The 26,279-nt window shown below is 38.2% G+C and overlaps 1 protein-coding gene across 6 annotated transcripts in view; it reads left to right on the forward strand.

Annotated features, from left to right (window-relative positions):
* Positions 1–26,279, forward strand: part of EPB41L5 (erythrocyte membrane protein band 4.1 like 5) — a 159,071-nt gene that overhangs the window by 29,114 nt on the left and 103,678 nt on the right. For 4 of the 6 annotated variants that reach the window (XM_070476323.1, XM_070476324.1, XM_070476325.1 and 1 more), the window contains exons 4-10: positions 12,265–12,369; positions 19,982–20,024; positions 20,993–21,071; positions 22,007–22,051; positions 22,220–22,272; positions 25,696–25,816; positions 25,936–26,023. In XM_070476323.1, coding sequence (XP_070332424.1) covers positions 12,265–12,369; positions 19,982–20,024; positions 20,993–21,071; positions 22,007–22,051; positions 22,220–22,272; positions 25,696–25,816; positions 25,936–26,023 — 534 coding nt within the window. The remainder of the gene's footprint in view (positions 1–12,264; positions 12,370–19,981; positions 20,025–20,992; positions 21,072–22,006; positions 22,052–22,219; positions 22,273–25,695; positions 25,817–25,935; positions 26,024–26,279) is intronic. The other 2 variants (XM_070476327.1, XM_070476328.1) reach the window with 1 other exon arrangement.

Below are 26,279 nucleotides of genomic sequence, written 5' to 3' on the forward strand. Positions count from 1 at the left end.
ATTAGACGAAATCCACTAAGGGTAGGAAATAAATCTTAGTTACCTCTGTTATTCAGTATGTATTAAGTAATAAACTAGACTGTTTATTGAATTTAATTCTGGTCTGCTACTTAGTTTGATACAGGCTTGGTTGACTGTTGAGTTTAATATCATTAAACTCTCATCTCTAGAGTTTAAGTCTTCCATTCAGATGAAACAGCAAATGATTCTGGGGGTAGATAGTTTGTACAGCTTCCTGTTTTTTTGAGGAGTCAATATTAGGTTTTAGGTACTTTCTTTTCATTTCTTAACATATTTAAGTAATTATGGGAAGAAACAGACATGCAACTGTTCCTGAATTGCATTATTTGTTCTTTGCTAATATCAGCACTTACTGAGTTACTAGATCCTGTCTTTTTTCCTCTCATTTGATTCACATGGTTATAACAAGCGTCTGGTAAAGCCGGCATTAGGACTTGTAATCCCTACTCTTTTTAGTTTTAGTTTATGCCTCCCAATGCACAGAAATCTAGGCATTAAGATTAAATTTATTTTATTTTTATTTTTTTAAGATTGAATTTAGATAGGCATACGTTTTCCAGTCTCTCCTCTGGCCGTCACTCAAATACTTTTTGAATTAAACTGTAAGAACAATAATTGGGAAATTAAAGCTATTAAAAATCAGCTCTCGGTAACACTTTAAATATTCTTAAAGTGTTGACTCACTTGATTCCATAATGGTCTTAGGACATAAGTAACCATAGAGATAGATGAGTGTCAGTTGTTTATAGTGTGGCCAGATTTAACCCCAAAAGTAAACAAAATTGATACTTGACAAACAATTCAGTTTGTCAGTGAAGATAACGAACTTGGTAGATCATGTGGCTTTTTTGGTGAGGATCATCTGTTTAAGTTAACCCGTGGTTTCCATAACTATTTATCATACTTACTTTGTTGACATAACTATGAAATCTAAAGGGAGTGAGACAGGGTGAAAAAGAGCCAAGGAATTACATGTTACAGTTTAACCTTGGATATGTGGCATGTCCATATTTGTTAAACTAGTGTATTAAAATTTAATTTATTGATCATTTTAAATCAGTTCAATATATGTATGATTAGAATTATGCATTCATCAAGGAGATAGTCAAAGTAAATTGATGAGGTCATAATTCACTTTTCTTCTTATGTAATCAGATAATCTGAGTTTGCTGTTTTTTAAGTTACTTACTTTTGGTTGCACTAACTCATTTTAGTTGAAACTATAGTGCATTTATAGAAAAGTTGCAAGAACAATATAAGTAATTATTTTTCTGGAATCATTTGAGAGAGAGTTGCAAGTATAATGTCTCATTTCCCTTGAATTTCCTACAGACAAGCATGTTCTCCTGCACAACTCAATATAGTCATCAAAGCCAGGAAGTTATTGTGACATTACCACTATCTAATCTTCAGACCCCATTCAAATTATGCCTTAAGAGTGTCATTTATAGCCGGAGGTTCACTGTTTACCAGTTGCTCCCCATTCCTCCTCCCCATAGCTCCTGGCAAATGCTAATCTTTCTGTTTTTGTGGATTTGCCCATTTTGAGACTTTCATAGAAGTGGAATCAGGTAATTTGTGGCCTTTGAGTCTGAAAATGCACTTGGCATAATGTTTTCAAGGTTCATCCATATTGTAGCATATATCAGTACTTGATTCTTAACAGCTGAATAATATTCCACTGTATGGATATACAACATTTTTATTCATTCACTGATACACCTTTAAGTTTATTCGTTTTTGGCTGTTAAAAACAACACTGCTGTGAACATTTGCACACAAGTTTTTGCACTCAGCATAACTCTTCAGTTCTTTTGGGCGTGCATCTAGGAGTGGAACTGCTGGATTACAAGGCAACTTCACATACAAGTCTTTGAGGGACCGCTAAGCTGTTTTCCTCAGTGACTGCGCCGTTCTACATTCCATCAGCGGTGGTAAGGCTTGCGATTTCTACATGTCCTCACCAACATGACATTCTCCCTTCTTTTTTTTTAAAGTTCCTTTTTTTTCTTTTTTCAAAAAAATGATTTATTTGGCGGTGTTGGGTCTCAGTTACGTCGTGTGCTGCAGGGACTGTCTACTTGGGGCATGTGGGCTCCAGAGCTGCTGCGTAGCTTGTGAGAGCCTGGTTCCTTGACCAGAGACGGAACCTGCATCCCCTGCACTGCGGCAGATTCTTAATCAGTGAACCACCAGTCAGGTCCCTCCCCTTCTTTTTGATTCTGATCATACCATCTGATATGAACTGGTCTTATTGTAGCACTGATTTGCACTTCTCTGATAGAAAAGATATGTGAGCATCTGTTCATGTACTTATTGATCATTTGTATATCTTTTTTGGTAAATGTCTGTTCAGATTTTTTATCCACTTGAAATTCGGTCATTTCCTTCTTACTGAGTTGTAAGGGTTAACTGTTACCTAGTCTGCAGTCACAAACATTTATATATTTTCTTCTGTATCCATTTGGAGTTAATTTTGGTATAAGCTCTAAAGTAGGGGGTCAGACTTCATTCCTTTGCATGTGAATGCATGTGTATATCCAGTGATCCTAGAACCACTTGTTGAAAGGGTGGTTCTTTCCCCATTGAATGGTCTTGGCACACTTACTGAAAGTCAGTTGAGCATAGATATTTGGGTTTTTCCTGGGTTCTGAGTTCTGTTACTTTCACCTATATATTGATTCTTAGGCCAGCACCACATTGTCGTCACGTGGTGAAGTAAGTTTCAAACTTACTTAATTTGTAGTAAGTTTGAAAATTGGGAAATGTGAGTCCTTCAATTTCATTCTTCTCTTTTAAGATTGTTTTGGCTGTTCTGGGTCACTCATACTTCCATATACATTTTGGATCAACTTGTCTATTTTTGCAAAGAGGGCAGTTGGGAGTTTTGATGAAGAATTGCCCTGAATCTGTATATCTGTTTGGGAAGTATTGTCATCTTAACAACGTTAAGTCTTACATATGAATTATGTTTTTATATTTCTTAAAACAATGTTTTATAGTTTGTTTACACGTCTTTCATCTCCTTGGTTAAACTTACTCATAAACATTTTATTCCTTTGATGTTATTGTAATATATAATTTTCTTAATATCATTTTTAAATTTAGTTTGGATTCTAGTATATAGAATTCATTTTTGTGTACGTTTCTTACTGAAACATACTTACTGAACTTGTTTATTAGTTTTTTTGTGTTTTATGTATAAGATCGTGTCATCTACAAAAAAAGGATAGTTTTAACTTCTTCCTTTTTAATCCGAATGCCTTTTATTCCTTTTCCTTTTCACTTATCTCTTTTTCTTGCCTAAGTGCCCTGGCTTGAACATTTAGTAAAGTGTTGAATAGAAGTGTTAAGGGTGGACATCCTTGTCTTATTCTTGATCTTACGGGGAGTGTTCAATATTTCACCATCAAGTATGATGTTACCTGTGGGATTTTTCTAGATGCCCTTTATCATTTTATCATGAAACAGTGTTGAGTTTTGTTAAATGCTTTTTCTGCATCTGCTGAGAGGGTCATATGGTATATTTCCTGTATTCTGTTAATATGATATATTACATTGACCACATTTGATGGTTTGTTGAATCATCATTGCATTTCTGGGATAAATCTCACTCACGGTGTAAAATTCTTTATATATGTTGCTTGCTTTGATTTTGTTGAGGACTTTGATGTCCATATTCATAAGGGATATTGGTCTATAGTTTTTTTGTGGTTTTTTCCTTGTGATATCTTTGGTTTCAGTAAGAGAAGTACTGGCCTCAGAATGAGTTGGAAAGTCTTTCTTCTATTTTTTTGAGGCTCTCATGAAGGATTGGTATTAATTCTTACTTCAGCACTTGGTAGAATTCACCAGTGAAGCCATGGACTTTTCTAGAGCTTTTTGATTAGCAGCTCAGTCTCTTTACTTCCTACAGGTGTATTCAGATTTTCTGTTTCTTCAGTTTTTAAACCAGGCAAATTTAGAGAGCCAAAGTTGGATTTACTGGATGAGAGGTTGGGATAATAGGAGTAAACCAGGATTATTCTGGCATACTAGGATTTGTTGTTAAATTGCTAAGTCATGTCCCACTCTGTGATCCCATGGACTGTAGCATGCTAGGTTTCCCTGTCCTTCACTGTCTCCCAAAGTTTGCTGAAACTCATGTCCATTGAATCAGTGATGCCATTCAATCATCTCATCTTCTGTTGTCCCCTTCTCCTTCTGCCCTCAGTCTTTCCCAGCATCAGGGTCATTCCCAATGAGTCGGCTCTTCACATCAGGTGGCCAAAGTATTAGAGCTTCAGCTTCAGCATTAAATCCTTGCAATGAGTATTCTGGGTTGATTTCCTTTAGGATTGGCTGGTTTGATCTTGCTGTCCAAGGGAATCTGAAGAGTCTTTCCCAGCACCACAATTTGAAAGCAGCAATTTTTCAGCGCTCAGCCTTCTTTAGGGTTCATCCTTCACATCCATATGTGACTACTGGAAAAACCATAGCTTTGACTATGTGGACTCTTGTCAGCAAAGTGATGTCTCTGCTTTTTAATACACTGTCTAGGTTTGTCATAGCTTTCCTTCCAGGGAGCAAGCATCTTTCAAATTTGTGGCTGCAGTCACTGTCTGCAGTGATTTTTGAGCCCAAGAAAGTAAAATCTGTCCCTGTTTACACTTTTCCCCCATCTGTTTGCCATGAAGTAATGGGACCAGATGTCATGATCTTCATTTTTTGAATGTTTAGTTTTAAGCCAGCCTTTTCACTATCCTCTTTCACCTTCAAGAGGCTCATTAGTTCTTCTTCACTTTTTGCCATTAGGATGGTGTCATCTGTGTATCTGAAATTGTTGATATTTCTTCTGGCAATCTTGATTCCAGCTTGTGATTCATCCAGCCCAGCATTTCATGTGATGTATTTTGCATATAAACAAGGGAATGATACATAGCCTTGACTTGATCTTTTCCCAATTTTGAGCCAGTCAGTTGTTCCATATAAGGTTCTGTTGCTTCTTGACCCCATACCAGTTTCTCGGGAGACAGGTAAGGCACTCTGGTTGGTATTCTCATCTTTAAGAACTTTCCACAGTTGGATGGAAGCACAAGCTGGAATCAAGATTGCTGGGAGAAATATCAATAACCTCAGATATGTAGATAACACCACCCTTATGGCAGAAAGTGAGGAAGAACTAAAGAGGCTCTTGACGAAAGTGAAAGAGGAGTGTGAAAAAGTTGGCTTAAAACTTAACATTCAGAAAACTATGATCGTGGCATCCGATCCCATCACTTCATGGCAAATAGATGGGGAAACAGTGGAAACAGTGGCTGACTTTATTTTTGGGGGCTCCAGAATCACTGCAGATGGTGATTGTAGTCATGAAATTAAAAGATGCTTACTCTTTGGAAGGAAAGTTATGACCAACCTAGACAGCATATTGAAAGGCAGAGACATTACTTTGTCAACAAAGGTCTGTCTAGTCAAGGCTGTGGTTTTTCCAGTAGTCGTGTATGGATGTGAGAGTTGGACTACAAAGAAAGTTGAGTGCAGAAAAATTGACGCTTTTGAACTGTAGTGTTGGATAAGACTCTTGAGAGTCCCTTGGACTGCAAGGAAATCCAACCAGTCCATCCTAAAGGAGATCAGTCCTGGGTGTTCATTGGAAGGACTGATGCTGAAGCTGCAACTCCAGTACTTTGGCCACCTGATGGGAAGAACTGACTCATTTGAAAAGACCTAATGCTGGGAGAGATTGAGGGCAGGAGGAGAAGGGGACAACAGAAGATGAGATGGTTGGATGGCATCATTGACTCAATGGACGTGGGTTTGGGTAGACTCTGGCAGTTGGTGATGGATAGGGAGGTCTGGCGTGATGCAGTTCATGGGGTCGCAAAGAATCAGACATGAGTGAGCAACTGAACTGAACCTAATCAAAGGCTTTAGCAAAGTCAGTGAAGCAGAAGTAGATGTTTTTCTGGAATTCTCTTGCTTTCTCTGTGATCCAACAAATGTTGGCAATTTGATCTCTGGTTCCTCTACCTTTCCTAAACCTATCTTGTACACCTGTTAAGTTCTTGGTTCACATACTACTGAGCTTAGCTTGAAGAGTTTTAAGCATAACCTTACTAGCATGCGAAATGAATGCCATTGTATTGTTGTTTGAACATTCATGGATCACATCTTTGTTGTGGCAGAAGAGCTTGTGTAACTCAATGAAGCTATGAGCCATGCCAGGCAGAGCCACCCAAAATGGACATGTCATAGAGGAGACTTCAGACAAAATTAGCGCACTGGAGGAGGGAATGGCAAACCACTCCAATTTTCTTGTCATGAGAACCCCATGAACAGTATGAAAGGGTGAAAAGATATGACACTGGAAGATGAACTCCCCCAGGTCGGAAGGTTCCAGTATGCTCCTGGGGAAAAGCAGAGGGCAATTACTAATAGCTCCAGAAAGAATGAAGTGTCTGGACCAACACAGAAATGACACTCAGTTGTGGATGTATCTGGTGGTGAAAGTAAAGTCCAATGCTCTAAGGAACAATATCGCATACTAGGATATACAGTTACCCTTGTTTTAGTTGACTGCACAATACTGCTCCATCTTCTGTTTTCAAATGTAAACTTAATTTAGTATCCTTTTATATAGTGTAATGATGATCTTAAACCTTAAGTTATGGTGATGAAGTCTGTGGATGCTTTCCCTAGAAAAAGGCATGTACATATAACCTGATGTGCACATATATAGGTAATTCAGGTATGGCTGAAGCCCACCTAGGAACTCTTGTTTAGTGATTCTTTTTTAGTAAATAAATAACCTATATTTTAAAGAAAAACAGATGGTGGTATTCATTTCCATGAATTTTCTTCAAGTCTTTATGATAATAGTGTGTTTGAAAATTTATTATCTTTTATACTGTTGGTGAAACCTTGTTACTAAATCTCATTGTGTGACTCTACAAAGAAGTTTATGGTAATTTAATATTTTTTGATGAACAATTTAAGGAAACTTTCTTCCATGAAAATGACAGGATGTGTAAAGAGTTGCCTTATGACAGCAGAACTGCCAATATTGATGGTTTTAAAAAATGATAATTTGTAATTTTATTGTACAATAGAACTTTCCAATGTGTAAATAGTATGTCTTAAGCCAGGCAAGAAGGAATTATTCTTTTGATACCAAGTGGTTTTAGGTGAGTCCATTAAGAATTTGCCAAATTTTGGAAAAATAACAATTAATTGTTAATTAATTTAATTAGTGGTAACAATTTGCCAGACAACATGTATGATTTATTTTGAAGGAATAATATTCAGTTGAGAACAAAAGAGAAGGAAGATGTCATGCATATTAAAGAATGGGAGTTTTATTTACTTCTAAGAAGTATAAGTTTTCTCTTTTTTTGAATTGTGCTATCTGCTTGATATGTTTTCTCTTTTTTTAATTAAAAAAATTTTTTAAAAACATATATTTTTAAATTGAGGGATAATTGCTTTACAGAATTTTTGTTGTTTTCTGTCAGACATCAGCAGGAATCAGCCACAGGTGTACGTATGTCCCCTCCCTCCCGTCTCCCTCCCCATCCCACCCCTCTAGGTTGATACAGAGCCCCTGTTTGAGTTTCCAAAGAAATTGAGCAAAGTCCCATTGGCTATTTTACATATAATAATGTAAGTTGCCATGTTTCTCTCTCCATAGATCTCACCCTCTCCTCCCTTCTCTGCTTGTCCATAAGTCTGTTCTCTATGTCTGTTTCTCCATTGCTGCCTTGCAAATAAATTGATTGGTACCATCTTTCTAGATCCCATATATATGCATTAGTATACGATATTTACCTTTCTCTTCTGACTTACTTCACTCTGTATAATAGGCTCTAGGTTCATTCACCTCATTCAGTTTAGTTTAGTTCAGTTGCTCAAGTTATGTCCGACATTTTGTGACCCATTGGACTGTAGCACGCCAGGCCTCCCTGTCCATCACCAACTGCCGGAGCTTACTCAAACTCATGTCCATTGATTCGGTGATGCCATCCAACCCTGTCATCCTCTGTTGTTCCCTTCTCCTCCACCTTCAATTTTTGCCAGCATCAGGGTCTTTGCCAATGAGTCAGTTCTTCCCATCAGGTCGCCAAAGGATTGGAATTTCAGCTTCAGCATCAGTCCTTTCAGTGAGTATTTAGGACTGATTTCCTTTAGGATTGACTGGTTTGATCTCCTTGCAGTCCAAAGGACTCTCAAGAGTCTTCTCCAGCACCACAGTTCAAAGGCATTAATACTCCAGTGCTCAACTTTCTTTATGGTCCAACCTTCACATCTATACACGACTACTGGAAAAACCATAGCTTTGAGTAGATAGACCTTTGCTGGCAAAGTAATGTCTCTGCTTTTTAATATGCTGTCTAGGTTGGTTATAGCTTTTCTTCCAAGGAGCAAGTGTCTTTTAATTTCATGGCTGTAGTCACCATCTGCAGTGATTTTGGATCCCAAAAAAATAAAGTCTGTCACTGTTTCCATTGTTTCCTCATCTATTTGCCATGAAGTGATGGGACTGGATACTATGATCTAGATTAGTTTTGTAAATGTTGAGTTTTAAGCCAACTTTTTCACTTTCCTTTCTCTTTCATCAAGAGTCTCCTTAGTTCTTCTTTGCTTTCTTCCGTAAGGGTGGTGTCATCTATACATCTGCGGTTATTGATATTTCTCCCGGCAGTCTTGATTCCAGCTTGTGCTTCATCCAGCCCAGCATTTCGTATGATATACTCTACATATAAGTTAAACAGGCAGGGTGACAATGTACAGCCTTGACATACTCCTTTCCCTATTTGGAACCAGTTTGTTGTTCCATGTCCAGTTCTAACTGATCACGGTGATGTGATCACCAACCTAGAGCCAGACATCCTGGAATATGAAGTCAAGTGGGCCTTAGGAGGCATAACTACAAACAGAGCTAATAGAGGTGATGGAATTCCAGTTGAGCTATTTCAAATCCTAAAAGATAATGCTGTGAAAGTGCTGCACTCAGTGTGCCAGCAAATTTGGAAAACTCAGCAGTGGCCACAGGACTGGAAAAGGTCAGTTTTCATTCCAGTCCCAAAGAAAGGCAATGCCAAAGAATGCTCAAACTACTGCACAATTGCACTCATCTCACACGCTTGTAAAGTAATGCTCAAAAATCTCCAAGCCAGGCTTCAAAAGTACGTGAACTGTGAACTTCCAAATGTTCAAGTTGGATTAAGAAAAGGCAGAGGAACCAGAGATCAAATTGCCAACATTTGTTGGATCATCAGAAAAGCAAGAGAGTTCTATAAAAACATCTATTTCTGCTTTATTGACTGTGCTAAAGCCGTTGACTGTGTGGACCACAACAAACTCTGGAAAATTCTGAAAGAGATGGGAATACCAGACCACCTGACCTGCCTCATGAGAAATCTGTATGGAGGTCAAGAAGCAATAGTTAGAGCTGAACATGGAACAACTGACTTGGTCTATATAGGAAAAGGAATACATCAAGTCTGTATATTGTCACTCTGCTTATTTAACTTATATGCAGAGTACCTCCTGTGAAATGCTGGGCTGGAGGAAGCACAAGCTGGAATCAAGATTGCCAGGAGAAATATCAGTAACCTCAGATATGCAGATGGCACCACCCTTATGGCAGAGAATGAAGAGGAACTAAAAAGCCTCTTGATGAAAGTGAAAGAGGGGAGTGAAAAATTTGACTTAAAACTCAACATTCACAAAACTAAGATCATGGCATCCGGTCCCATCACTTCATGGCAAATAGAAGGGGCAACAGTGGAAATAGTGGCAGACTTTTTCAGGCTCCAAAATCACTGCACATTGTGATTGCAGCCATGAAATTAAAAGACACTCCTTGGAAGAAAAGTTATGGCCAATCTAGATAGCATATTAAAAAGCAGAGACATTACTTTGCCAGCCAAGGTCTATCTAGTCAAAGCTATGGTTTTTCTAGTAGTCATGTATGGATGTGAGAGTTGGACTATAAAGAAAGCTGAGCACCGAAGAATTGATGCTTTTGAACTCGTGTTGGAGAGGACTCTTGAGAGTCCCTTGGACTGCAGGAAGATCAAACCAGTCCATCCTAAAGAAAATCAGTCTTGAATATTCATTGGAAGGGCTGATGCTGAAGCTGAAACTCTGATTCTTTGGCCACCTGATGGGAAGAACTGACTCATTGGCAAAGACCCTGATGCTGGGAAACATTGAAGGCAAGAGGAGAAGGGACGACAGAGGATGAGATGGTTGGATGACATCACCAACTCAATAGACATGAGTTTGAGTAAACTCTGGGAGTTGGTGATGGATAGTGAGGCCTGGCGTGCTGTAATTCATGGGGTTGCAAAGAATTGGACACGACTGAGGGACTGAACTGAACTGTTATTCCATGTCCAGTTCTAACTGTTGCTTCTTGACTTACATACAGATTTCTCAGGAGGCAGTTAAGGTGGTCTGGTATTCCCATCTCTTGAAGAATTTTCCACAGTTTGTTGTGATCCACATACTCAAAGGCCTTGACGTCGTCCATAAAGCAGAAGTAGATGTTTTTCTGGAACTCTCTTGCTTTTTCAGTGATCTAACAGATGTTGGCAGTTCTAATTCACCTCCTAAGAACTTTTTCCTTTTTATTGACATGTTTTCTTTTCCCATTTTTTGATAGATTGAGAGACAGGAAAAGACCAACACGTTGCTAAATGGTAGCTGACATGTAGCTGTCTGTTGATTTGTAGAGGAATTGTGGTGAAGTAGGGAGCATAGCACTTTTCCCTCAGAGAGGAATTGGAGGGGCAGATACCACCTATCTCTCGCCATTTGTTGCCAAATAACCTTGCTGGATCTTCAGGTGTTAATATTTTAAGAGAAGTTAGAGATCTATATTTTTAGAGTAAATCTTTCACTTTTAAAAAACATGGGTTAAATTTTAAAAAGCAATGTGACTGATGAAAGAAATCAGAAAAGGGCTAAGTAAATGGAGAGGCATACTGTGTGCATGGCTTAGAAGACTCGGCAAAGTAATCAGTTCTTCCGTAGTTGATATTCATGTTTAATGCCATTTGTGTCAAAATTCAGAAAATCCTTTGTAGATACAGGCAAAATTATTTGAAAACTTACATGAAAAGGCACAGTATCTAGAATACCTAAAAACCAATTTTGAAAAAGAAAAATATTGGGAGGTATTCCTCTATTTAGCTTCAAGACGTATCAGTTCAGTTCAGTTCAGTTGCTCAGTCGTGTCCAGCTCTTTCTGACCCCATGAATCGCATCACACCAGGCCTCCCTGTCCATCACCAACTCCCGGAGTTTACTCAAACTCAAGTTCATGGAGTCAGTGATGCCATCCAGCCATCTCATCCTCTGTTGTTCCCTTCTCCTCCTGCCCCCATTCCCTCCCAGCATCAGGGTCTTTTCCAATGAGTCAAGTCTTCCATGAGGTGGCCAAAGTATTGGAGTTTCAGTTTCAGCATCAGTCCTTCCAGTGAACACCCAGGACTGATCTCCTTTAGGATGGACTGGTTGGATCTCCTTGCAGTCCAAGGAACTCTCAAGAGTCTTCTCCAACACCACAGTTCAAAAGCATCAATTCTTGGTGCTCAGCTTTCTTCACAGTCCAACTCTCACATCCATACATGACCATTGGAAAAACGGTAGCCTTGACTAGACGGACTTCTGTTGGCAAAGTAATGTCTCTGCTTTTTGTCTCTGCTTTTTAATATGCTGTCTAGGTTGGTCATAACTTTCCTTCCAAGGAGTAAGCATCTTTTAATTTCATGACTGCCATCACCATCTTCAGTGATTTTAGAGCCCCAAAAAGTAAAGTCTGACATTTTTTCCACTGTTTCCCCCATGACGTATAACTACTGTAAATAGGACTGTGTGGTATTGGCAGAACCACAGACAAATAGATGAATGGAACAAAATAGGGAGCTCTGCATGAGTATGGCCGGCCAACTGACTTTTGACAAGATACCCAGTATAATTCAGTCAGAGACGGGTAGTCCTAATAATTGTGCTGGAGCAATCGGATATCAAGCAAAAATATGAACCCTGACCTAAACCATATACCTGTACAGAAATTAATTCAAAAATAGTGTATATTAGTATAAGATGTAAAGCTATTTTAAACTTAAAAATATGTGAGAACCTCTTTGAGACCTGGGGCTTGAAGAAGAGTTATTAGGCATGATACCAAAAACATGATGATTTTTAATCAACAAAGTGGATTTTATACAAATTAAAACATTTTGCTTTTCCCCAAAGAGGATATATACAGATGGCAAATTAATACAGAAAAAGATCTTCAGCATCCCTTGTCATCAGGGAAATGTAAAGTCGACCTTGGTGAGATGTCATCAGTATACATCTGTGAGTACAGCTAAAATAAAAAATTATGGTAACTCTAAATGCTTGTGAAGATGTGGAGAAACTGGATCTCTCAAACATTGGTTTTGGGAGTGGTACAGCCAGTATGAGAAATAGTCTGGCAACTTCTTAAAAAGATAAACTTACATCTGACTCAGCAGTTGTGTGTGTGGTCATTTATTTCAGAGAAATGAAGATTTATTTCTTCACAAAAACTTGTGCATGATTGTTCATGACAGCTTTATTAGCAATAGGAAAAAACTTGAAAAAGCCAGTGTCCTACAGTAAGTTAATGATTAAAGAAACTGTGACACATTCATACCTTGGAATACTACTCAGCAATAGAAAACAAAAATCTGTTGACACACATAACTTGGATGGATATCAAGGACATTATGTGGAGTAAAAACAGTCAATCTCCAAAGGTTACATAGCGTGTACTTCCGTGTGTGTAACAGTCTCAACAAAATTAGAGATCAGGTTAATGGTTGCTGAGGTTTAGGGATGTTGGAGGTAGGAGTAGATGTGTCTATAGAGTAGAAGTATGAGGGAGCTATTGGTGGTAATGGAATATATCTTTATCTTGATTGTGGTATCAGGTCAGGAATTGAGATGTGTGATAAAGTGACATAGAACTGTATATGCACGCTGTGCAGTGTCTGATTTTAGTACTATACTGTAATTATGTAAGCTGGAAACCTTGGGGGAGAAAGGGGAGATAGCAGGACCTCTTGTTATTATAATTGCAGCTTCCTGTGAACATTTCAGTAAAAGAATGTGAAAAGTATAGCGTGAGCCAAACAAAACATGTCTCAGCAAAGATTTAATCCTCTTATCTGTCTTATATGTTTGTGACCTCTGGTTGATGAAGTTTTTCAAACTTCATATTTGGAGCTTAGAATTTTAACTGGCCCAATCAAGGTTTTAAAGAAGAATGAATTACATAGATTGTAGACATTTATGTTTAGGAAAGGGAAACATGGATAGTAGGTCTCATAATACTTGGGAAACAAGGAGAACACCACATCAGCAGTTACTTTTTGCCTTTTTCTTAAATCAGTTTAAGTATTGGTTTGTTTATATATATAAATTCACTTGGTCTCTGTGTAAAATCCTAAGTAAAATAGCAGCATACTATGTGTGTTATTATGTGTTATTTATATGTATTATTATATTTAATATAGCATTTTCTCATGTATTTGTGTTTAATGTTCATTATATGTGTTTCTAGGACTTCCCTGGTGGCTCAGACGGTAAAGCGTCTGCTCATGTATTATTTATACTATTAAAGGTATATACTATTGAATAAAATAGAATACACTATTAAAAGTATGAACAATACATAATGATCAGGTGGGGTGTATTTTCAGAAACGTAAAGATGATGCAGTATTAGTTGATGTAATTCATCACGCGTTGTATGTCATGGGATTGGTTCCTGTGTTTGCTGGAAGGCGCTGCTCCTTTCTTGCTCGGTTGATGCTCGGTTTTGGCCGTTGTGCTCGCTCTCACATGTGATAGAATGTGAGTTTGTCTGATGTGTACCACTTCTGAACAGGCACCTGACACTTCACTTATGCTCACCTCCTTCTACCATATAGTTAAGTGAAACTGCATTTAAAAAAGATGGACACTCAAATACCAACCACAAAAGAAAGGTAAGTAACTCAGTGAGTTGGAAGTTTAAGGCCTTTAGTTCGCACAACGCTCAGTGCAAATGGAAATGGAGGTGCTTGATCCAAAGTTGAGAGCTGGAGAACGCTTGACTGGGGGGCCACCAGGGAGGGGAGGTGTTCCACAAGTGTACCCCTGGAGGCTGCCGCAGTGGATCCTTCCATGGTGGATCTCCAATCACTGAGCCAAGGGAAGAGGCAGTTCTTGTTCAGGGTTAGAATGCACCTCTTTCAAGCACTGCAGACGTTGTGTGGTAAGCTCTGTCTGGCCTGCAGATGCTTGCTCATCTGCAAGGTCGGGCAGATAATACTCTTCTCTCAAATTCTTATCAGATGGTTTTGGTGGCCTGTGAAGCCCCTTCTTCTTGGCACCAGAGTGCCTTGAATAAACCTCATGGACTTTCACCTATGTGGAGCTGACCTTCCTTCTCTCTGTGTTGTGGGTCTAGCCTAGCTTTGGAAGGTGTGCCCATCTCCAGGGATGTTGGTAGATGTTGGGCAGATAGGTGGCCCACCTGTGAGAACAGACCTGTGGTTGCTCGAGGGCTCTACTCCCTTTATGTGCAGAGTTTTGATGATTTAAATACAACAAACAACTTTAATAGAGAAACGATAGACGCATTCCTACTGCAGACAACATACCTGCATGCTTAGTTGCGTCCAACTCTTGGAACTCTGTGGACTGTAGCCCACCAGGCTCCTTTGTCCATGAGATTTCCAGGCAAGAATACTAGAGCAAATTGCCATTTCCTTCTCCAGGAGGTCTTCCCAATACAGGACTCTAACCTGTGTCTCCTGCATTGCAAGTGGATTCTTTCCCCACTGAGCCATCGGGAAAGCCCCTATTAACGACAGGCAGGTGACAGAGATACCCCTTATTACCACTGCTATTAAATTATTTTAATAGAAGTAACAGCAAATGCAGTTGTAAACATTATAAACTTTGGAAAGGAGGAGGTGAAATGATCACTGTTGGCAGCTGATTGGATGGGATTGTTACTGAGAGCTTAATAAAATTCAGTGAAGTAGTGGGGATTGAAAAATACATAGAAATAACCTATATGTTAAGTATGCATATATATTCTATATTGTAAGAAACACACACAGGCACATATATTTGCTAAACAAGGAGGAACTGTTTTTGTTAAAATAAGTATATTTCTGAAATAGTTATGTGCTCTTATTTCCAGAGTGGATGTATAATCTGCTTAACTCACTTACATCTCCATTATAAATTTGACTTTCAAGATTCCTAAGAAGGCGTACTAATAATACACAGAAAGGTATTGTGGGAAATATATTCTAATGGCTCTTTGAAGCCTGCATTTGGAATTTTTTATAATACAGAGCTTTAAAAAAAAGAATTTTATTTATTTCTCTTCGGCTCTGCTCGGTCTTGCTTGCTGTGTTGGCTTTTCTCTAGTTGCTGTGAGCCAGGCTGCTCTGTTTCGCAGGCTTCCCTCCAGTGGCATCCTTGTTGTGAAGCACAGGTGGCAGGGCTTGCGGCTTCAGTTGCAGCGCGAGGCCTCAGCAGTTGCGGTAACCAGGCTCTAGACTCCACGTCCAGTAGTTGTGGCATACGGACTTAGGTGCTGTGTGGCATGTGGGATGTTCCCAGATCAGGGGTCAAAACTGTGTCTCTTGTATTGGCAGGCGGAGTCTTTATGACTGAGCTACCAGGGAAGCCCAGCACAGACTTTTATCACCAGAAGAGTAATCCCCCAGGTAGAATTTATGATGGAATCTAAAGTAAATTGAAGTGTTTTCAGTTAGATTGATCTTCTGTTTTCATGGCATTGATTTTTAACATTTGTTAATTGGTTAAAGTGTTAAAATTTGCTTTAAAGTAATAATTTAATGTAGAGCATGAGCCAGGAGAAATATTTTTTGCAGAGGCAGTTGTTTGGAAAGATGGCTTACATTTCTCTACCACCAGCTTTTTGCCCTTTGAGCAAAAGTGGTGTATCTGCTGCTAGCTGTGTAGGTGTTAGAAGTCAGGAGTCATTCATTTGAAGAACTGTAGGGCCCGAGGTGAGGGTGTATGTATGGTAGTGTTTTGGAAGCTTCCTAGGTGACTCTGTATGGTTTAGCTATGGCTGTTATGCTTGTGATTACATATTATTTATATTTTAAGGTACACAAGTAAATAATTGTTCTTTTGTTCCTAGCTCAATAGGATGGAAATAAGTGTAGCTTCCCATGTTCTTTGAATTCTAAGTTTACCTACCACACTTTAGGAAATTAGGCGATTTATTTTGTTTTTAATGTACATGAGGAAGAAGAGCCATATGAGCTTCACTCTGTGCATCCAAAAGTCTATATCTGCATGTTCTCACCTTTATCTTCTGCTGTAATTTAACTCAACCCCTAAAGGCCTTGATTCAGAGAAAATACTATCAGTGCCTGTCTCTGAGCTCTGAATTTTCCAGTCCCAGGGCTTGGAATGTGGAGGAGATGAAAGAAAACAGACTTGAGAATATGCAAACATGAACTCAGACCTTCCCCAGAGCATCACCAGGAACTCCCCCAGTTGCTGAATTTCACTTTAGAATGTGCTTGATGCTTTATCTGAGTTTCGGGTTGGGTTAAGGGAGTGCAGAGTGTAGAAGCTATTAGATGCACATAGAAAGACTGAAATGCTTACTTGGAAGAAAACTCTGAACCTTCATCTCACCAGGAGAATTGTATGTTTAATGTGCTTCTTAGACTTTTAGGGCACAAATTAGAGATTACAGGTTTGCTTTTAAGACTAGCCATAAATGTTCTTAAACTGGAAAAATTTTGTTACAACCGTTCAAGAAAGACTGAGTTGTTCTTGAAGTAGTGTTGGTCTAGCTTATGTTAATGGTTCCTTACAATTTATTCTGTCAAAATTTATATTCAGCCTGTTGATTTCCAGTCCATTGTTAATGTCTTTACTCTTTACTAACACACAGGTTTTTTTTTTTTTTCCTTTGAAGAAACTTGAGGGAATCAGAAACTAGTAATCTTGGGAGGTGGGGGAGTGCATATGGTGATAGAAATTGGTATTGCAGGGGTTGGAGGGACTGTTGACTGTACAACTTTTAATATTACCAAAAAATTAACCTTATAAATATTTATATAAAATATTAAAGTAAGGGGGGCCTAATTGTTGTGTAAAAATGTGCTTGTTGTAGAATAAGTTGAAAATATAAGAAAATACAAAGAAAAATTATAGTCAACAATCTCAACCATCTAGATGTAACATCTCCTAGGTTGCTTCGGTCTGAAAGAAAAGCTGTGTTTATACGTACAGTGTTGGCTCAGTCACTCAGTCGTGTCCAGCTCTTTGCGACTCTGTGGACTGTAGCCCGCCAGGCTCCTCTGTCCGTGGGATTTTACAGGCAGGAATACTGGTGTGGGATGCTGTTTCCCCCTCCAGGGGATCTTCCCGACTCAGGGATCAAACAGGTTCTTCACCACTAAGCCACCTGGGAAGCCCATATACGGTGGAGCCATGACCAGTGTTGGGGTTTGGGACGCAGTTGAAAATCAGTGTATAACTTTCATAGTCTTCTCTGTGTCCAGGGTTCAGGATCTGTGCGTTCAGCCCACCAAGGATTGTATGGTACTGTGCTGCTTATCTAATGAAAAAACTCCACATGTGAGTGGACCTGTGAAAGTCAGCTCCTCGTTGTTTAAGGATAACCTGTACAAATTTGTACATTTTGACAAAACAATTTATAATGTGTTGTTATTTGAATGAAAGCAAAATAATTAATAAAAACTAAAATTATTTAATTTTCTAGATTATTAACTATTTTGCTTTCATTCTTTTTCATTGCTGCATAGTTCTACCATGTTGAAATACTTGATTTCACCAGTTCACTATTGTTGGATATACAGATTGTCCTACTTTTCTTTGATTATAATTCCTTGTGAGTTAAACCATCCATAATGATTATTAGATGCAGAATTGCTGAGTCAAAGTCACAGGTTTTTTTTAACTTTTTAATTTGCACTGGGTATCGCCAATAACAATGTTGTAGTATTTTCAGGTGAACAGAGAAGGGACTCAGCCATCCATATACATGAATCCATTCTCACCAAACTCCTCTCCCATCCAGGCTGTCACATAACAATGAGCAGAGTTCCATGTGCCATACAGTAGGTCCCTGCTGGTTATCCATTTTGAATATCCCCGACTCCTTAACTGTCCCTTCTCCCCATCCTTGCCCCCTCCCCCCATCACAAGTTAGTTCTCTACGTCTGTGTTTTGTACGTTCATTTGTATCTTTTCTATTTAGGTTCCACATATGAGGAATGTCATATATTTCTCTTTCTCTGTCTCTGACTTAACGTCACTCCCTATAACAGTCTCTAGGGCCATCCAGCCACATAGTTATTTTTAAGGCATAATCAGATTGCCTCCCAGAAGGTGTGTGCTTATTTGTGCTCATTACGTGTGTGAGCATCTCTGTCACTGTGGCTGCATGACATGCCCTGTTGACTGGCCACTCACTTAGGAATTCATTGCAGTATAATAGATGGGAAGATAGGCAACTCCCAGATTCCTGGTTGTATAGGGCATGCAAGTAAAATTGAGTAAAATTGATCTCATACCCAGTATGTGATTGCCATTAGGCTGTAGTAGGTATTTTGCACAATTTAAGTCTAGAGTATTTGAATATTAGGTTCCTGCACTTAGCCATGATGGGTGAACTTTTCACTGTCCTAGTTGAACTCTTCTCAGCTGATAGATTGAATTGTATTCTGCCTGCTGCTGGCCAAGCATTATAATGGAATGATGTATAAAACTGAACATTTGCTAGATTAAAATATTCCTAAAAATGGATATCTAGCTGAATTTATCAAAAGATGAGAGATGGTTGACTCAGTAACTTGCACACCTGAATCCAGAGAAGACACTGCACCATATTTCACTGCCTTTCGAAATGTTTACTGACCATCTTGTGTCCACGTGCAGAGGCACTTTGCTGGCACATTAGTGGTTCTGTGAATTTCGCTTTTGGATCTTGGCAGAGAAGGGGGAGAAGAGGCTAGGCAAATAATTGGCAAGAGAAGCAAATAGTTACAAGTCTGTTAACAATGAAGTCTTGTTTGCCCATGCTTGGCCTGTCTGCGGTTCTGACTGGATTTCGTAGCTCTGTGAACTGTGTCACAAGAGCACTCCTTTGGTTTAGGGTGCGTGGGACTGTAGCATACTGAAGAGAACACAGTCATGTGTATCTTATTGGGATGAGTATGTCCTGTCCCTGTTAGTGTAAAGGCATTAATTGTAGGAAGTGGGCTAGGAATGGTTTATCAGTGCAAGTCTCTGGAATTGCTTCTTACATCTGTTTGTGTTTTCTGTGTTTCAGAGTGAAAAGGTTACAGAAATCAAGACTTACTTTTTTTTTTTTTTTGGTAAAGCAAAGGAGCAAAGACTGCTTGTTTAATAGGGTCTTGGTTGTGAGAAAGATCTAATTTTATAGTGTAAGCTTTTGCAACGACTACTACTTTAGTAGTATCTATTTCTAATAAGTAAAATTGTTATTTCACCTAACTTGGGGTTATGCTCTGTTAATAAATGTCATAGTTTTATTACAAAAGTGAACTAAGAATTAGAAAATGATGATATATACTTATAATTTTACCAGTTTTGAAAGGGTCCTCTTTTTTGGGAACAGTGAGAAAAACTGAGGGCAAAATTAAAAATACCATCTTTATTACTAAGAGCACATGAAATGTTTTTAAGAAGTCATGTATCTGATTGTAGGTCTTTTGTTCATATGTGTCCTATGTTTCTGTGTTATGGATAAGTAGATTAGCATTCACCTGCACCCCAATTTTTAGTCTCACTGCTGTTTTTCTCTAGTGAAATATTTCCTTCAGCAAAAGCATGATGAAAATTAACTTGTAGTAATTAAAATGTTAAATTCTCTCTCGGCTTAACAGCTCACTTTTTGTTTTTGTTTTCAGCATTGGTTGGATGGTACAAAAAGCATCAAAAAACAAGTAAAAAGTAAGTGTTGAAAATTTTTTGAAAAAAAATTGGAAACTGAATTATATATAATTGCATATTAGAAACTGGTTTCTCATAGTTGGGACATAAATCCTGTTTCTGATGAGCTTCTTAGCATCTCCATTTTTGTAAAAATAATTTCAATCTGATATATTGACACACTCCTTAAATTATGTAGGGGTGATGGTAATCTAGATTCACGTGGTTTGTTTGTTTGTAGTTTGTTTCTAGGACAAAGGCTTGCAGTTTGGAAATGAGATTGAGTTCCCATGAGATGCTTAACTTCTGTTTAGTAGTTATTTACATTGGAATTTCTCTGTTTGGTATCTGCCCTGCTTTAGAAAGTATTTTGAGACTTTAAGGCTGTAACTTTTTTTTTGTTATTAAGACTAATGAAAAGAAGTTATTCACATAAAATGTTAGTATTATTCCTAGCGGTAGGGAAAAATACCAGTGTCCAATCCATAGTCCATCATGTTTTTTTGTAGAAAAATCCATCAGATTTTAGGGCACCTCAACTCTTTTTACAAAATAATGGGATCTCTGATAATATAGAGGTTAGTGAAGTGCTGAAGTGAATTGGAAAGAATGTGAGTGAATTTGCCATGTTCAGTTAACAACACGTGCTCTCTTTGCTCTCAAGAAATACAGCTCAGCAGCTGCGTAGGGCTGTTAGTGTACACAGTCAAGACTTTTTTATTTGACACATTTGCCCCTAAACTTTTGGAATTCATCTGGAGCTGTCTGTTCTTGGGAGGACAGGTGATGTGACATGGTGGTTGGGACATTTAAAAAGTCTACTGATTGTGTTAGGCTTAAGCCTACAGTGTAACCTCAATTATTGCTGCAATAATCTAGTCTCTTCTGTCCACTTCAGTAGATTTTTGACAAGTTTACTGACTGAAAATCCTATTTAAATAGCTGTATTGAAAAAATTACCCCCCCCCCCCCTTTTCTTTTAATGGCAGTTGGTTCACCCTATTGTCTGCATCTTCGAGTTAAGTTTTATTCCTCAGAACCAAATAACCTTCGTGAAGAGCTGACCCGGTAAGACCACTATCTAGAGTTATATACAAGAGTCTAGTTTCAGGTAGACTAGCTAAAGATGTTGGAAGATTACCTCATTAATTCCTTCAGTTTTACAGACAGCTTATGAAATGGATACTTTGTCCTGGTAACAGGAGACCTGACAAGTGAATTTCATTTTGAGACAGTGTTTTTTTAAGTGTAGGATGTTTTCCTTTATTTACCAATTTTCAAAATAAACAGTTGGTTCTCTAACATCCTGCAAAAGTAACTAGTGAGTTCTGAAGTATCACTATCAACTCATGAATAACAGGGCTGTCGTGTTTTAATATATTACCTTTTTATGTTTATTAATATTCAAAATTATCTATTTTTCGCCACTGAGAGTTATTTCAGGTTGGCTCCTGACTTTCTTTATTGACATACCATTGAGTAATGAAAATATTGAATCCTGATTTCTCTTGAATGGTCTTAAATAACTTTAGATAAGTTACAGAAACTTATTTTTATTTTGTCTTGCCTTAGTATTTATCCATTGAGTCTATATTGTATTTCTGTGACTCATGCACATGTACTACTTTTATTAAGTAAAAAATTGAATTGCTGAATCCCAGTAGAAGGGTTTCCTCTGGAATATTCTCCTGATGGGTAAGAGCGTAGCTGCCATCTGTGTGCATGTAGCTGTATCCCTTTACTTATGAGGCGGCTGTGTTGTCAGATCACAGAGTTCATTCTCAACGAATTTGCTTTAAACCTTGTCTTTTGAGAGTGTCCTGAACTCCAGTGCTTCCTTCTGGTGTTGAATGCCCCTTGTTTCATATTCTTTTTCCTTTATAGACTTTATTGTGGGTAAAGTTTTGTAGTTTAGAATGTTTCTTCTCAAATTAGAAGGGCAGGATTATTTTTCACGGTAGATTGTTCTGTTTAGTAAAATTTGTGCCTTTTATTTTTCTTAGGTATTTATTTGTTCTTCAGTTAAAACAAGATATTCTCAGTGGAAAGTGAGTATTAGTTTAAGGTAAACCATGTTTTCTTGAGTAGTTGAAAAAATAAGTTCATAGTTAAATATGAAAAAGAAGCAGTCAACATAAAGTATGTCTTATTTCCATTTATCATAAAACAGGGGTTGTGACATTGGCTCATTTAACACATTTATGTTTTGGTCTCAGATTAGAGTGTCCCTTTGATACAGCGGTTCAGTTGGCAGCTTATAACTTGCAAGGTAAGCAGTTTTTATGTTCACTGTTAAGAGTGAAGCATAATTCTTCTTTGTGTGTGTTTGAAGCCTCTCAGAAGATTCACAGTGACATGCCAGAAAAGAAACACCTGTGTTTGTGTAATCTTGCATCAGTATCCAGCTCTGACTCCCTTGTTTCAGAGCAGTGCCTTCTTTTCCTTCCATTTATTTGCTACGTTTCTGTCCAATAGTATTTTCAAGCAGAATTTGCAGTCTACTTGATAATTCAATACATGATATGGTTGGACCCTCAGCAAATTTTTTCTTTTTAGAAAGAATGCATGATGTATGAGTAAATTGTTGCTGTCGCCACCTGGCCTGCTTACTTTTGTCTTATTCTTAAGAATCAGTCCATGAAAAGAAATACTAGCATGTATTTAGAAGTTCCTGATGGTTATTGTAAGAATTTTTTTAAAAGTGTTTTCTAGTCAATGAGATTAATGAAAAACTTACCCTTTTGTACCTTGTTACACTGATCAAATATTTGTTAAACTTAGGCATTTTTCTTCTGAAAAAATTGGCATTTTAGGCATTTATAATTTGCCTTTGTTGATAAAATGGAAAGAAACATTTTGGCTGGAGTATCTGTATATACTAGAATGAAAATAATATTTAATAATTAAGACATTAATAATTTTATGCTTTTTGGGGGGTGATTCTGTATTATCCCCAACCTCTCTAAATCAGTAGTATTTATTTTCCATTGTATGGCTAATAGACTAAATTTTCATGTTTTATGGTAAACCTAATCTGCTAATTTTGTACTTCTATTTTGGAAAGCATATTTTTCTGTTGATAGAGTAATTGGTGGCTGAAAGAAATTTCTGTACTTCAGAAATTTGCTGCTAATGTAAATTGTAGTCTGTCTACAGACTAAAATTTGTTTTCTCTTGCTGGAGAGAAACATTCTTGCTGCAATGTTGAATGGATACTATTTGGAAGTGCTGTACCTTTAGAACTGTAATGATCACAGTGCATAATTGCACGCATCATTTTTTGAAAGCACATTTTTAATGTTCTACTAATTGCTGTGTGAGAATTCTGAAACTCTCAGATCTATAGAAAAGCTGTCATTTTCAATATCTGTGTTCCATCACTTATGGCTTCATACATTCTGTGTCTCATTTTGTAAGTTTCATGGCAGCCAAAGTTTATACTTCTTGAAAATGATCTTTGTGCATGTTTGTGTGTTTAACAAAACACTTAAAGTAATGCTCACTAAATATTTACTGTCTGATTCATGCATATAGCTCTGTTATATTGTCTCTTAACCCTATTTATATTTTTTTCCCTAAATAAAATCTCTTTCTTACTTTCTCTTTTATCCATGGTTACCATTTTTTTTGGGCGGGAGACAGGAGTGGACACGAGTAAGGAGGGGACAGTGCCAGGGCTCTCATGAGTGCAGGGCCCACCATTTGTCCAGGGGGTCACAATTAGGGATGTATTTGACCCCACAGCTATCTGGGATGAGCTGTATTTTCAAATTCATCCATATTAAACTTAGTAAATACACCTTCTTGGAGATGTGGATCTATTAGAAGCCAAGAAACTTGAACTTGCCTCTCAGTAGGGCCTCAATCTCAAGCTCCGTGTTCTGCAGCTTGACATTATGATTTGGCCAATGTGGACCCTAGCCTCTGTGCCCTGGGCTTTCCAAAGGTACCCTGCATGCCTGTCTGGAGCTTATCAGCTCCAGTGCAGGACAGCATGGTGCAAGGGATGGAGCCCACTCCGATGTGAAAACCGTCTTTGCCACAGCTTTTCGCCATGTACTTATTGGCACAAATACGGGCAGCCCTCAGGGCCTCCGAGGAGAGCTGCTCATACTCACCTGACACTGTGGCTGCAGAGTGGGCGTGGTGCAGTTGTTTTTGTGATTCCTCGAAACTTCATACTGTGTCTTATGCACCTCGTTGTCCTGTGTCTAATAGGTTACCAAATCCTACTGATTATTAAGGTCCTTAAGAGTAAATTAACTGAAGTGTTACTCACTCTTCATAAAATTAGCTCCTTGCTTCTTGTTTATGACTTTTTTTTTGCCCACACCTTGTGGCACGTGAAACTTCCCCAATCAAGGATCGAACCTGTGCTCCCTGCAGTGGAAGTGTGGAGTCGTTAAGGCCCACCATAGAAGCCCTCATATATGGTTTTCTGTTTTATCAGAATAATCTTTGTCAGTTTTATCACACACTCAAGCTTAGTTTTTCTACACCGTATTAGTGTATATCCTGAACAGCATTATGTAGCAGATTTAGTTTGGGGCTTTTAAAGAACCTGTGTTCTACTTATGTTGCCAGGAGGGGGTGAATGGAGGAAGGGATAGTTAGGGAGTTTGGGGTCCGTGTACACACTGCTGTATTTGAAATGAACAACCAACAAGGATCTACTGGATAACACAGGGACCTCTGCTCAGCGTTAGGTGGCAGCCTAGAGGCAGGGGCGTCTGGGGGAGAATGGGTACATGTACATGTATGGCTAAGTCACTGCTGTCTGCCAGAAACTAGCACAGCATTGTTAATTGGCTATACTCCAACATAAAATAAAAAGTTAAAAAGAAAAAACAAACTTATGTTCTAGGCAGAAGAGCAATTTCTTTAGCAGTGAAGTGGGGGTGAGAATATTTTCCAAGGTTGTTGTGAAGTTAAATGACAGTATGTCTGCAATATGACTATTGTGTAAAGTAGATGCTTGGTAAACAGTTATTACCATTTTTATGATTATCTCAAAGTAGGACTCATGTACTTTTTCTCTCCATGGCCGAATTTTTTATCAAAATTGAAGTGTTTTAATTTAATATAAGTAAAATATTTTTTAAAGGAAGATTTTCTAAAGAACAGAAAATGAGAATCATCATTTTCCCTCCATCCCCAAACCCCGTTCAGAGGTAACCACAGATGGGCGCATAAATGTGTCTGCACTATCCAGTACTTTTCTTTTTTATTTCTTTGGGATTAATAATTTAAAATTCCAGGGGGACAGTGATTATATCTTACAATGATGTTTGATGTCATGTTCTGTGCATAATAGCTTCTTCGCTGATGCTAGCTAATTGTTTTTTTTTAAAGGATTGCTGAATATTTTTGTTTATTCAATATACAGTCAAAAGCTCTTTCTCTGTGGAAGGCTAAAAGAGATTTTCAAAAGCTAAGCATCATACAGTATGACTCAGTTAGGAGTAAGACATTTAATTGAAAATATACTACTAGGCACAATTGTGATTTGTGCATACAGACAGATAAGTCACAAGTCTAAGATGGATTTATTTTTGGTAATGGTCTGGGTGTTATGAATGCCTTGTAGTTTAAGAAAGTCTAATCTTCTATTAATAAGTGGGTTTTGAAGAAGGATTCAGCAGGAAGTAAACTTACCAACAAAACATAACCTTGTGGAACTTACCATTTGTAGCTGAACTGGGAGACTACGACCTTGCTGAGCACAGTCCTGAACTCGTGTCTGAGTTCAGGTTTGTGCCTGTTCAGACGGAAGAGATGGAGCTCGCTATATTTGAGAAATGGAAAGAATACAGGTACTTTTAACATCACCACAACAGTGATTCCATGTTTGTTTTCTTCTGTTTTTCTTACTTAGCATAGAATTCCTTGTATATTTGTAATCATCTTAAAAGGTGTTGTTTTTAAATTTCAGGGGTCAGACACCAGCGCAGGCTGAAACCAATTATCTGAACAAAGCCAAGTGGCTGGAAATGTATGGGGTTGACATGCATGTGGTCAAGGTGAGCTCTGTGTCGGGGCGCTTTCTAAGGAAGTTATTCCTGCAAGACTCAAAGTAGCTATGGTATCTCTTGGTGTGAAGGAGAGTGTGTAATTTGCAGGGACTATACTGGGCGCTTTGGATGTGTGGTTATGAAGATTGAGAGTAGATACTGAATGATGAGAGTCTCACACAAAAACTTGTTATAAGAAAGAAGACAGCCACAATTTCCAAAAAGGTGTGTGTGTGGTTTTAAGTTATCACTTTTTTTTTTAGTT

The sequence above is a fragment of the Odocoileus virginianus genome, chromosome 13 (genome assembly GCF_023699985.2).
Source record: "Odocoileus virginianus isolate 20LAN1187 ecotype Illinois chromosome 13, Ovbor_1.2, whole genome shotgun sequence".
In the NCBI taxonomy this organism is placed as follows: domain Eukaryota; kingdom Metazoa; phylum Chordata; class Mammalia; order Artiodactyla; family Cervidae; genus Odocoileus; species Odocoileus virginianus.